The following is a 13712-nucleotide window of genomic DNA, read 5'->3' as shown; positions in this document are numbered from 1 at the left end:
CTTTCCACTAGATGTTGGAACATTTCTGCGGGGACTTGCATCCATTCAGCCACAAGAGCATTACTGATGTTGGGCAATTAGGCCTGGCTCACAGTTGGTGTTCCAATTCATCCCAAAGGTGTTCAATGGGCTTGAGGTCAGGGCTGTGTGCAGGCCAGTCAAGTTCTTCCACACTAATCTTGACAAACCATTTCTGTATGGACCTCGTTGTGTGCACTGGGGCATTGGCATGCGGAAACATGAAAGTGCCTTCCCCAAACTATTGCCACAAAGTTGGAAGCATAAAATGGCATTGAATGCTGTAGCGTTAAGATGTCCCTTCAACGGAACTAAGGGGCCTAGCCCGAACCATGAAAAACAGCCCCAAACCATTATTCATCCTCCATGGCACTATGCATCGGGGCAGGTAGCGTTCTCCTGGAGTCCGCCAAACCAAGATTGGTCCGTCTGACTGCCAGATGGTATAGCGAGATTCATCACTCCAGAGAACGCATTTCCACTCCTCCAGAGTCCAATGGCGACGAGCTTTACACAACTCCAGCCGATGCTTGGCATTGCGCATGGTGATCTTAGGCTTGTGTGCGGCTGCTCGGCTATGGAAACCCATTTCATGAAGCTCCAAACAAACAGTTCTTGTGCTGACGTTCCTTCCAGAGGCAGTTTGGAACTCAGTAGTCACTGTGTTCTTCAGTAAGGCCATTCTACTGCCAATTTGTGTCTATTGAGATTGCATGGCTGTGTGCTCAATGTTATACACACCGGTGTGGCTGAAATAGCCAAATCCACTAATTTGAAGGGGTGTCCACATACTTTTGTACATACAGTGTATGTGAGCACACATGCATGCAGGATTTGCTATGTTACTGTAACGAATGTGAGAATGCATGATGTCAGCCCATATGTCTGTCTGTGAATGTTTTTCAAGGGCAGGGGAGTAGGCTACACGTTTACAGAAAGAGGAAGCAGGAGTATTTTTAGTGGTAGAGCTTGGTCATGGGTGACTGAGGGAAGGCTGGGGTCAGAGTTCATGAGTCGGGGACAGAGAAACAGGGACAGACATGGTGCAGAGGTTAGTGTGTAGTCGAGGCACGGTGGGGGGAGGGGCACAGTACATTGCATGAAGTGTATGATGGCACATCAGCTCACTCGTATTGATCCAGCATGATCTAGATTTGAAAGTATATTTAGTGCAGCTGCCCAATGGCAGTGTGAGCCCATATAGGCCACAGCCCAGGGGCATGCTGGGTAATTCTGAATCATCATCGTAATCCCCCATGTCAGTAGACGCCAAGCCAAGGAGGTCTCTTTATACATAGCCCAGCAGTAATACTCCACAGCACTACTGTATACTATTCCAGTTCTCTCTTTCTCTCACACATCTGTTTTCTTCTTGGTACCCCTTTAAAGTACAGTCAATTTCTCTTATACAGGGTTGGGTAGGTTACTTTCTAAATGTAATCTGTTACAGTTACTAGTTACCTGTCTAAAATTGTAAACAGTAATGTAACTTTTGGATTACCCAAACTCAGTAACGTAATCTGATTACTTTCAGTTAGTTTCGGATGACTTTCCCCTTAAGAGGCATTAGTAGAAGACAAAAATAATCCATCAAATGCATGGTGTGTCATAATAGTGGTCTCTGACTCGCTCAGGTGGAGCAAATTTAAACGTGTGCCATTTTTCAATGCTGATTTGACTGTCATTGAGAAAACAGAAAGGTTTTCACAGACATCCTTTCTGAATTTAAAAGTAATCCAAGAAGTTAGCCTAATCATCTATTTTTTCGAAAGTATCTGTAATCTGATTACAATATTTTAGCTGGTAATGTATCTGATTACAGTTATAGTTTTTGTAATCAGATTACATGTAATCGGTTACTCCCCAACCCTGCTCTTATACCTGTGCACAGTAATAGCTCTTTAGTTACTCAGCAACAATCTTAATTAACAAGTTGTTACATAATAAATGAGTAAATCTGTTTAATCACTAAATAACACAAACATACACGAATAGAGACCAATTTCCCTGTGCAAGCCCTTAGAGGGAAGCTTGAGGAATGATTGTTCCTTACTAAAAAGCAGGTGGCAGGAGGGGCTGATTGAGTTATAGTGATGATTGCATTGTGGTAATAGTGATGGCATTATCCATTTCCTCTAACAGTATTACATTTCCAATTACACCCAGCCCAGCGCACACTGTGGCTCCCACACGGGCTTCCGAGTGGCGCAGTGGTCTAAGACACTGCATCTCAGTGCAAGAGGTGTCACTGCAGTACCTGGTTCAAATCCAGGCTGCATCACATCCGGATGTGATTGGGAGTCCCATAGGGCGGCGCACAATTGGCCCAGTGTAGGCCGTCATTGTAAATAAGAACTTGTTCTTAACTGACTTGCCTAGTTAAATAAAGGTAAAAAATAATAAAAAATAAAACTGTCCTGTCCTGCATAGAAATAGTGATGAAAGAGAGAGAGAAACTAATAAAATGATCCAATGGGTTGTTCTAACCCAGTCTTCTACCAGCCAAAAACAACCAGTGCTGCTGAGAAAAACCCTTCAGGCTGTTTGTCCGGACAATGCAACAAAACAATAATAGACTGACCCTTATACCATAGAATATTCAGAGCATTTGGCAAAGATGCTAATCTGGCCAATATGCTTTCTAGGTTTGGACAGGTGTAATGATGATGGATTGATTGTCTAATGAGGCTTTGGGAGGTATTGTTTTCAGCCAGCCTTTCTCATAGGGACTTAGTCAATAGTAGAAGCCAATCTTATGACATTTAAGAATGACAAGTGCTTATTTATACCACACTAGACAGGGCCAGGGGTATTTTACAGAAACCTGAGTTAGTGTGTCAGGGTGTCTATCTGCCTGTTGGAGTGTGGATCTGAAGTACACCTGAATGCTCTACCTGTGTCTCAGGCTCACCATTATTAAATTGCTTGTTCAAATTTTAAAAGGTACCTGTATCCTTGACCAGGCGTGTGTGTTTGCCAGAGTGTGTGTGTGTGTGTATTTAATCGAAAGTGCAGTTGTGTAGAGTTAAGGTTAGACACAAACATGTGTGTGGTCGGGGAGTTGGAGGTGGGCAACATTCACCATCACACACCAACAGGCCTCGCTAGTACCTGAGTGCATGTGACTAGGTCACCATGACAACCAAAATCCGCTAGCGGAACGTGTAGATGTAAGAGGTTAAGAATACTCGGAGTAGCGTCACCGCTGGCTCTGGCAGTGGAGGAAGAGCGGGAGGCATCTTCCAAAGCTCACAGGGAAGAGAAAGAGATCCAGAGAAAGAGATCCAGAGAAAGAGATCCAGAGAAAGAGATCCAGAGAAAGAGATCCAGAGAAAGAGATCCAGAGAAAGAGATCCAGAGAAAGAGATCCAGAGAAAGAGATCCAGAGAAAGAGATCCAGAGAAAGAGATCCAGAGAAAGAGATCCAGAGAAAGAGATCCAGAGAAAGAGATCCAGAGAAGGGCCATCCTTAGGGAAGAGGGAAACGTAGTGGGTCTGCATATGCTCCAACTCTGTTCTGATGGTTTACTGGTCTGGTCTGTTTTAGTGCTATGGCCTGAACACAGACATCTGCCGGTGTCTCATAATGTAGCAGCGTCGTACACTTAAACGCTCCACAATTCTGCACCATTAATAATGAAACAGAAGGAAACCACCACAGCCGGCTAGATGGGCCACATCGATCTCTGTGGTCACCGGATACTTAGCAGTACATCACTCATTTGCCCACTCTAAAACGTATTGACACAAACAGAGCCTCCACACACAAGCACACACACAACATACACACACATACACATGCACACACACACACACACACACACACAAGCACACACACACACACACACACACACACACACACACACACACACACACACACACACACACACACACACACACACACACACACACACACGTATTCACCCAGGATTCAGCAGGAGCTTTCTCCCTTTGTCATTATCAGTATTGATCCAATGGAGGAGGACATTTCGTAAAACAAATCCATAGGGAGCGGTTGAGGCAGCCGGACCCCATTAATTTGTCATGCTCGTCCCCACTGAAGCTTGCTGATGAGTCTCTCTGGGTTGGTTATGCTTCAGTTGACTGTGACTTTTTCAGGCAGGAAGACCCCTTGGGTAACTTATGAAAGATGCCAAAACATTGCTTGGAGATATACGACACGATTATTATCCAAGTGGTTTTAATTCCAAAACAAACACATGGTTGGCTAGCTAGATGAAACAGATAGCCCCCCTCTCAGCGGGGGATGTGTTCCTAGATTCCTTCAAGCAAACAGATAACAGTTGTTAGTCATGTAAACACAGTAAATACCAGAGAGCTGGCTACTGAGTTAGCTACTCAGGCAGTCAGACAGGAAGGCTCTCTCAATGTCAGTACTAGATGGAGGTCAGGACACTGCTTTGCACTCTGTGTGTTTGTGTGTGTGTTTGTTTGTATGTGTGTGTGGGTGTTTGTGTGTGTGTGTGTGTATGTGTGTGTGCGTGCGTGCGTGCGCACGCGGGTGTGTGTGGGCGGGCGGGCGTGAGTGTGTGCATGTGTTCTTGTGTGGCTACAGACTGCAGAAGCATTAGAAGCTGTTGAGATTTCTATCTCTTCCTGTGCTCAAACCCTGACTACAGCATTATTTCAGTTTTTATGTTCTGCCCGAGCACAAGTAGTGTGTTCAGGCAGAGATCGTCACACTCAGGCCTGGTCATACTGTAGGTTCAGCATCCTGCCGTCTATCACCACCAGGGGTGGGCTACAGTGATGCACTGGCCTGTCTTCAGCAGGAGTGAACCCAGCAGAGCAAACACTGCAACAAAATAGCAGATTGTTTCTGACAGCGAACACCCTCTATGTAAGTGTTCTTCTGTGTTTGGTTGTGTCACTGTGCATCTGTGTCTCTGAGAGAACTGGTGTTTGTGTATGAATGTTTTATGTGTGCGTATGTGCAAATATGTCTATGAAACTGAAAGTAGATAGGATACTATTCATACCGTTTTTGCAATGTGGCACTGTGGTATGCATGTCTGTGTGTCCTTTTTATGTGTGGGTTAGAGACAGAGAGAGACAGAAATGATGTGTCGGCTGTTACACAACCCAGTGATGTTTTCTCTATCCTCACTGTGGAGAAGTATGGTTAGTTGAGTCTGGATAAGACATAGGGTGACTGTTTGATAAAACAACTGGTGTTTTTCTCTCCATTTTCCCCTATTGATCCTGCCATCCGTCACCAGGGTTGGGGAATAACGTATTACATGCAATCAGTTACATGTAATCTGATTACAACAAAACTCTAACTGTAATCGGTTACGTTACCAGCAAAAAAAAAATTTGTTAATCAGATTACAGATACTTTTGAAAAACTAGATGGTTACTTCTTGGATTACTTTGAAATTCAGAAAGGATGTTTGAGAGAAAAACAACACGATGACACCTCTATGTGCGTTTGATGGATCCTTTTTGTCTTCTTCTAATGCCTCTTATGGGGAAGGGAGACTTGTCGTGGAATGTTCTAATCAAGTGAGAGAGACTTTGTCATTTCTTCAAACAATCATCTTTATTCAATATCGATTCATTATTGCAATAATGAGGCTGGTCAACCCCCCACCCTTGAGTGTTGGACCGAGTAACCTAACCTTTACACAAATGCAGAGTACTATATATAGCTGACACTTAAAATGCTTAGTCATGGTTGGTTCCACCCGTCCCATGCAGATTGGGGCATCATAAGCCACTCTGGGTTCATCCGGTCGTTATCTGCACAGGGTTGTTGTCTTAACCCCACCCTGGCTTAGTTTCCCAGATGCAAGGATGATTTTGAGACAATGAGGGATTGTTCTACTCCTAAGCTATCCCTAGTAAAACACATTCTTGTCTATGTAATGCAGTCTTTAACTCATTTGTCAGCTCAAGCCATCTCCAGTGACCATATGCCCAGATTAGCTGCAGGGAACTAGAGTGGAGACCATACAAACACAGACACTAGTAGGACAGAAATGTCTTAATATAAGTTAAATATTTATTGTTAACCATTAATATCAAATAAATCAGGTAAATACGTAATTTTTCTCTCACTTTATCCAAAGTAACCAGATTATGTTGCAGATCCAAAAGTTACATTACAGATAACAATTTTGGACAGGTAACTAGTAACTGTAACAAATAACATTTTAGAATGTAATCTAATCAACCCTGTCTGTCACCCACCCCTACGATGCAGAGGTGCAAAGGGAGATAAATGATGATGAGAACAGGAACCGGCTCTGCACCTGCTCTTTCTCTCCTCTCCATCTCTCTTCTTCTTCTCTCCTCTCCATCTCTCTTCTTCTTCTCTCCTCTCATCTCTCTTCCACTCTTCTCTCCTCTCCATCTCTCTTCCACTCTTCTCTCCTCTCCATCTCTCTTCCACTCTTCTCTCCTCTCCATCTCTCTTCCACTCTTCTCTCCTCTCCATCTCTCCTCACTTCTTCTCTCCTCTCCATCTCTCTTCTTCTTCTCTCCTCTCCATCTCTCTTCTTCTTCTCTCCTCTCCATCTCTCTTCTTCTTCTCTCCTCTCCATCTCTCTTCTTCTTCTCTCCTCTCCATCTCTCTTCTTCTTCTCTCCTCTCCATCTCTCTTCCACTCTTCTCTCCTCTCCATCTCTCTTCCACTCTTCTCTCCTCTCCTCTGCTCTTCTCTTCACTATATCTCTCCATCTCTATCTCTCCTCTGCTTTCTCTCCATCTCTATCTCTCCTCTGCTTTTCTCTCTTCTCCTCCTCTTTTCTCTTCTCTCCTCTGCTTTTCTCATCTCTCATGCTCCAAAACATTAGGTGCATGGTGCTTCTGCTTGTGCACGCAGATTTGCTTTTGTCTAATTTCATAAAAGGGTCCAGTCTTGTTGTACTCTGTGTTAATCACCATGACACAGCTTTAACCTGTCACCCTGAACAGTGAGATGCATTAAGAATATTGCATATGATCAAAATATATTACGCTAGGTGATTCAAAACAGTAGTCAAAGCACTATAAAAAGGATCAATGCCAATACAAGAGATTTTTGGAAGCCAAGTCTGAGGCCTCAATATGAATAGTAGTAATTGCATTTGTGATGCTGCATTATATTCCATACATACGGTGTAGCATTGAGAGCTATCTTGCTGTCATCTGGACATCAAGATACCAAGATGATCTATCTAGCCAACAAAACCTGTACAGTTTTAAAAATACAGTATCTTCCAGATAAATATTGCTTATATTGTTGTATAGCGTTGTATATACATAATTATCTTGTCAAAGGAAGTGGCACATTCTCTATATTGAAGATAGAATAGATCACCGTTATTATGGCTTCATTCCAACAAACACTGACAGTTTCACATTGGAAAGGAAATGAGCGTGTCAAGACAGCTAAGAAAAGTTCACATTGAAATGGCTTCTCATCGGCGCAAAACCTATTCACAGTTGTCCCCACTGCCATTTCAGCCCAGAGGAGAAGGTCACAAACAGCCCCGGGTGCTGCCTGAACTCCACCTCAACATAGTCATGGTCAGAGGTCCAGAGACAGATGCAGTTAGTGTGCAGCCACCCTGGGCATACTCCTCATTTAGCAGCTAGACAGACAGACACAGGGGCTGCATCCCAAATGGCACCCTTTTCCCTCTATAGCGCACTACGTCATGCTGTATGTCATCAGGGACAGATAAGGGCCCTGGTCAAAAGTAGCGCACTATATAGGGAATAGGGTGTGATTTGAGACACAGCCAGGGCCTGCTCTGGGCACTATCTGTCCCTGATGACATAGAGCGTGACGTTCCACAACATGATAGAAAGTTTGGCATTAATCAGAGTGGTGACAAACAGTGACGTTACTCATGATGAGACACCATGTAACCAGAGATGGTCTATAATCTTGTAACAGGCTTTGATGTACGAGATGGATGATGAGGGGTTCTTAATAAGGGAGCTAGTAGCATCAATATATTTCTGATCCATTGAACGTTTATTTGGCATCAGTCCTAAAAGGACTCACTAACTGCTTTGTTATCCTAAAAAGTCCATTGACAGGGACTGCATAGTCCATTGACAGGGACTGCATAGTCCATTGACAGGGACTGTATAATCCATTGACAGGGACTGTATAATCCATTGACAGGGACTGTATAATCCATTGACAGGGACTGCATAATTCAGTGACAGCAGCTGCACTATTCTTTCTGTTTCGTAAAACAATGACATTTTCATATGATCCTGATCGATTCAGAGCAGCATACATACTGGCCGTTTATACAGTGTTTGTGACACAGTCTTGCCCCAGGGTCGCGGTGGCACACAGTCCAGAGTCATATTGCTGTTGCTGTGCTGAATATGGTTTGGTGGCTCTGGGGTTAGGCTAAGGCCAGTGGCCCTTCTGTGTTTCAATTCATGAATTAACAATTAATGATTTATTTATATTGTGTGCATTGCTTCACTTTCCACTCAACCCTATATTTATATAAGGTTACCCCACTGAGTGAGGCCTGTGTCTGATTATCGTTTACAGCAGTGTTATTTGCTATGAATTCTGCAGATTTATTAACCATGTTTTGGCACTAAAACCATTTGGTGTTTTTGTTGTGTTATGTTAAAAACAAGTCTCATTTTGACTGTTTAAACACACGGAGATTCACACAAGCCTATCAGAAACTGTGTATCACCTGTGATGCAGTATTTCTAACCATTGGGGGACATTAGGGAAATGAACAAGGCCCATTTTGCTGACCACACATTTTCATCTCAGTGAGTCATTGCACAGCTGATGCCCCTTCCCTTTTTTTCTCCCTCTCTCTCTTCGACTCTCTCTCTCCCTCTATCCTTCTGTCCTCCCTCTCCTCTCGGCAGGTTCTGAAGCTGAGATGGTACTGAGATTCACTTCTTCATAGACCCGCCTTCCTGGTGTCCATGGATTCCTTCTGACTACAGCAGCTAGTTCTACGTCATCAAGATGATCTCCACCCAGAGACTCTAGTTCCTCATTCCTCCATTGGAGGGCCACTGTGGTGAGGGGAGGGGGAGGGTGAAGGAGCCTCCTGTCATCAGGCAAATAGCTGCGGAGCCTGCTGGTGAAAGCGATGGGAACCATGTAGTGTTCATTTCTCCACCCAGGGGGAGGGTAGATTTGAGTCAAGTTTGTTTTCCATTGATTTTAGTGTGAGAGTGTTTTATGTGAGCCAGAGAGGAGATGGTCCTCCACACCTCTCCCTACTCCAGTGCCTTCCTGCGGTGCCTCACTAGCCTGTCATGGGGCTTCATCTTCCCTTGCTACTGGCTGCTGGACCGCCTGCTAGCCTCCTGTGTGGCCACCTCTCTGGAAAAGCGCCGGCGCTCCCAGGACCCCTGCTCCTTTGTGACGCTGTATGTGCTGGTGTCCACTCCACTCTACCTGCTGCTCCTCCTGGCCTCGCTGCCCTTCGCTCTGCTGGGATTTCTGCTGTGGGCTCCCCTGCAGACGGCCCGCCATCCCTATCTCTACACCCACCGCCGCCCGAACAAGCACCAGGCCGAGCAGGGGGGCGCGGCATCACTGGCCGACTGGAGGCCGCAAGGCCGCAGCTTCTGCTTCGGCAGTGCCAACGTGTGCCTACTGCCAGACTCCCTGGCACGCTTCAACAACCTGTCTGAGACCCAGCGCCGTGCCCGCGAGGTGGGAAAGCGCATCCGTAACGGGGCCAGCCGGCCACAGATCAAGATATACATCGACTCCCCCACCAACACCTCCATCAGCGCCGTCTCCTTCAGCAGCCTGGTCACGGGGTTCCCACGCACCTCCTCACTGGACCAGCGGCCCGACAACACAGCCGAGTCCGAACCCCTCACCGAGTGCCCTGTACACAATGCTAGTGCAGACTGCCCAATACACACTGCCGGTGCAGACTGCCCCATACCCACCGCTGGTGACGACTGCCCCATTCACCCAACAGGGGACCAGAGCTCCTCAGATTGTCCCGTCCACGTAGCTGGTGGAGAGAACACACCAGAGTGCCCGCTTCACACTGCTGGTGCCTATAACAGCTCTGACTGCCGTGTTCACACCACAGTGGCCCAGAACTCCCCAGACTGCCCCTTGCACGCCTCTGGGGTCCAGATCAGTATCAGTGCCCCAGAGCCAGACGCCCCAGAGGCCGAGACAGGAAACCACCAAGGCGAGGGTGACGCGGAGAGCCTGACAGGAGGGGTGCCTTCTAACAACACCCTGTCCCACCGCACCTCCATGTTCAAGAAGCACAGCGGCCGCAAGCGGCGCCAAGGCGACGACGGCATCGACCACGAGATCTCGGCCTTCTTCCCTGCCAACCTGGACTTCCTGTGTCTGCAGGAAGTGTTTGACCACCGGGCCACATCCAGGCTGAGGCGGCAGCTGCACCACTACTTCCCCTACATCCTGAGTGATGTGGGCCGCTACGCCTGGAAGGGCTGCTGCTCCCGCTTCAAGTTCCTCAACAGTGGCGTCATGCTGGCCAGCCGCTACCCCATCCTGGACGCCCACTATGAGTGCTACCCTAACGGGCGAGGGGAAGATGCCCTAGCAGCCAAAGGAGCTCTCTTTGTCAAGGTTAGGTGTTTTTTCTCTCTCTCCTAATGATAGCATTGGCAAGGGCTGTACATGTGTAAAAGGCTGAAGGAATGATCATAATTAGGGTAACACTTTGAGTGTTAACAATAAGTTACTGCCTCTTATAGCACCAGATCATTGGTAAAGGAGCTAAATGTCCTCCAGGCTGCATCCTCACATCTGGCTGCTTTTTGAGGTTGGATGTGTTTCCACTGTTGTTAGACAGATATATTCAATCTTACTGTTGCAGAAACTTTGTGAACACAATGAAGTTGAATTATTTAGGCATAGTTCCCTGTACCCTTGGCTTAGGGGTAATTGAAAGTTGAAAATCTCTCTTGCAATTTTTTGCAGAGACCAGGAAATAATAAATGCCCTTTTTTTATTCAGTCTCAAATTAAATAATACATAACTGTAGACCTTATTTTTCATTTGAGGGTTGAAGATACACTACCTGTCAAAAGTTTGGACATACCCACTCATTCAAGGGTTTTTCTTTATTTTTACTATTTTCTACATTGTAGAATAATAGTGAAGACATCAAAACTAGGAAATAACACATATGGAATCATGTAGTAACCAAAAAAGTGTTAAACAAATCAAAATATATTTTATATTTGAGATTCTTCAAAGTAGCCACCCTTTGCCTTGATGACAGCTTTGCACACTCTTGGCATTCTCTCAACCAGCTTCATGGAGTAGCCACCTGGAATGCATTTTAATTAACAGGTGTGCCTTAATTTGTGGAATATTTGTGTGCCATAATTTGTGGAATATCTTTTCTTCTTAATGCGTTTGAGCCAATCAGTTGTGTTGTGACAAGGTAGGGGTGGTATACAGAAGATAGCCCTATTTGGTAAAAGACCAAATCCATATTATGGCAAGAACAGCTCAAATGAGCAAAGAGAAATGACAGTCCATCATTACTTTAAGACATAAAGGTCAGTCAATGCGGGAAAATGTCAAGAACTTTGACATTTTCTTCAAGTGCAGTCGCAAAAACCATCAAGCCCTATGATGAAACTGGCTCTCATGAGGACCACCACAGGAAAGGAAGACCCAGAGTTACTTCTGCTGCAGAGAATAAGTTCATTAGAGTTCCCAGCCTCAGAAATTGCAGCCCAAATAAATGCTTCACAGAGTTCAAGTAACAGACACATGTCAACATCAACTGTTCAGAGGAGACTGAATAATTGCCTTCATGGTCGAATTGCTGCAACGAAACCAGTGCGAAAGGACACCAATAAGAAAAGAGACTGGCTTGGGCCAAGAAACATGAGCAATGGACTAGACCGGTGGAAATCTGTAGTTTGGTCTGATGAGTCCAAATTGGAGATTTTTGGTTCAAACCGCCGTGTCTTTGTGAGACGCAGAGTAGGTGAACGGATGATCTCTGCATGTGTTGTTCCCACCATGAGGCATGGAGGAGGAGGTGTGATGATGTGGGGGTGCTTTGCTGGTGACACTGTCTGTGATTTATTTAGAATTCAAGACGCACTTAACCAGCATGGCTACCACAGCATTCTGCAGCGATACGCCATCCCATCTGGTTTGCGCTTAGTGGGACTATCATTTGTTTTTCAACAGGACAATGACCCAACACACCTCCAGGCTGTGTAATTGCTATTTGAGAGTGATGGAATGCTGCATCAGATGACCTGGCCTACACAATCACCCGACCTCAACCAAATTGAGATGGTTTGGGATGAGTTGGCCTGCAGAGTGAAGGAAAAGCAGCCAGCAAGTGCTCAGCATATGTGGGAACTCCTTCAAGACTGTTGGAAAAACATTCCAGGTGAAGCTGGTTTAGAGAATGCCAAAAGTGTGCAAAGCTGTCATCAAGGCAAAGGGTGGCTACTTTGAAGAATCTCAAATATAAAATATATTTTTTTTTGTTTAACACTTTTTTGGTTACTACATGATTCCATATGTGATATTTCATAGTTTTGATGTCTTCACTATTATTCTATGATGCTATTCCCATATCTAGCCTACAGCACGTCTTTGATTCTAATTTTGTGGGCTGTCTATTTATACTGTGACAGTATTTATTAAGTCCTAAAACAAGGGGTTCAAATGTGAATTAGCACAGGGCAACAGGAAGAAATTGTAGAATATTTAATATTTTTAAGGATAATCTTCTGTTATTGCTGTTTACAGGCTTTCGAGTTGCTCCAGAACTACAGACCGCTGCTATTTCAGAACATGAATTAAGTCATATTTAGCTAGTCTAACCCATTTTCAACAGTGAGCTTCAGTCGTTTTCTGGTGTGGCAGCGCCATGCCGTGAGCTGCAGGTGACTGATGAGGCTCCATTGGGGAGACTGATGACAGGCAGGGCTAGGGCTGGGGCTAGGGCTGTGTGGCTGGGGATAGAGTTGTGTGGCTGGGACTAGGGCTGTGTGGCTGGGGCTAGAGCTGTGTGGCTGGGGCTAGGGCTGTGTGGCTGGGGCTAGGGCTGTGTGGCTGGGGCTAGGGCTAGGGCTGTGTGGCTGGGGCTAGAGCTGTGTGGCTGGGGCTAGGGCTAGGGCTGTGTGGCTGGGGCTAGGGCTGTGTGGCTGGGATCTAGAGCTGTGTGGCTGGGGCTAGGGCTAGGGCTGTGTGGCTGGGGCTAGAGCTGTGTGGCTGGGGCTAGGGCTGTGTGGCTGGGGATAGAGTTGTGTGGCTGGGACTAGGGCTGTGTGGCTAGGGCTAGGGCTGTGTGGCTAGGGCTAGAGCTGTGTTTCTGGGGCTAGGGCTGTGTGGTTGGGGCTAGAGCTAGGGCTGTGTGGCTGGGGCTAGGGCTAGAGCTGTGTGGCTGGGACTAGGGCTGTGTGGCTGGGGCTAGGGCTGTGTGGCTGGGGCTAGGGCTGTGTGGTTGGGGCTAGAGCTAGGGCTGTGTGGCTGGGGCTAGGGCTAGAGCTGTGTGGCTGGGGCTAGGGCTGTGTGGCTGGGGCTAGAGCTAGGGCTGTGTGGCTGGGGCTAGGGCTGTGTGGCTGGGGCTAGAGCTAGGGCTGTGTGGCTGGGGCTAGGGCTAGAGCTGTGTGGCTGGGGCTAGGGCTGTGTGGCTGGGGCTAGGGCTGTGTGGTTGGGGCTAGAGCTAGGGCTGTGTGGCTGGGGCTAGGGCTAGAGCTGTGTG

At 46.3% G+C, this 13712-nt stretch overlaps 1 protein-coding gene across 2 annotated transcripts in view; it reads left to right on the top strand.

The window, feature by feature from the left end:
* Window positions 1-13712, top strand: part of smpd3 (sphingomyelin phosphodiesterase 3) — a 39627-nt gene that overhangs the window by 6993 nt on the left and 18922 nt on the right. The window contains exons 1-2 of one of the 2 annotated variants that reach the window (XM_029757907.1): window positions 4629-4879; window positions 8884-10594. In XM_029757907.1, the coding sequence (XP_029613767.1) occupies window positions 9224-10594 (1371 nt within the window). In that variant the 5' untranslated portion in view covers window positions 4629-4879; window positions 8884-9223. Of the gene's footprint in view, window positions 1-4628; window positions 4880-8883; window positions 10595-13712 lie in introns of those variants that run through there. The other variant, XM_029757906.1, reaches the window with a different exon arrangement.

This window comes from Salmo trutta, chromosome 7 (assembly GCF_901001165.1).
Source record: "Salmo trutta chromosome 7, fSalTru1.1, whole genome shotgun sequence".
Taxonomy (NCBI): Eukaryota; Metazoa; Chordata; class Actinopteri; order Salmoniformes; family Salmonidae; genus Salmo; species Salmo trutta.
This window is presented reverse-complemented; position numbering and strand designations above follow the sequence as displayed.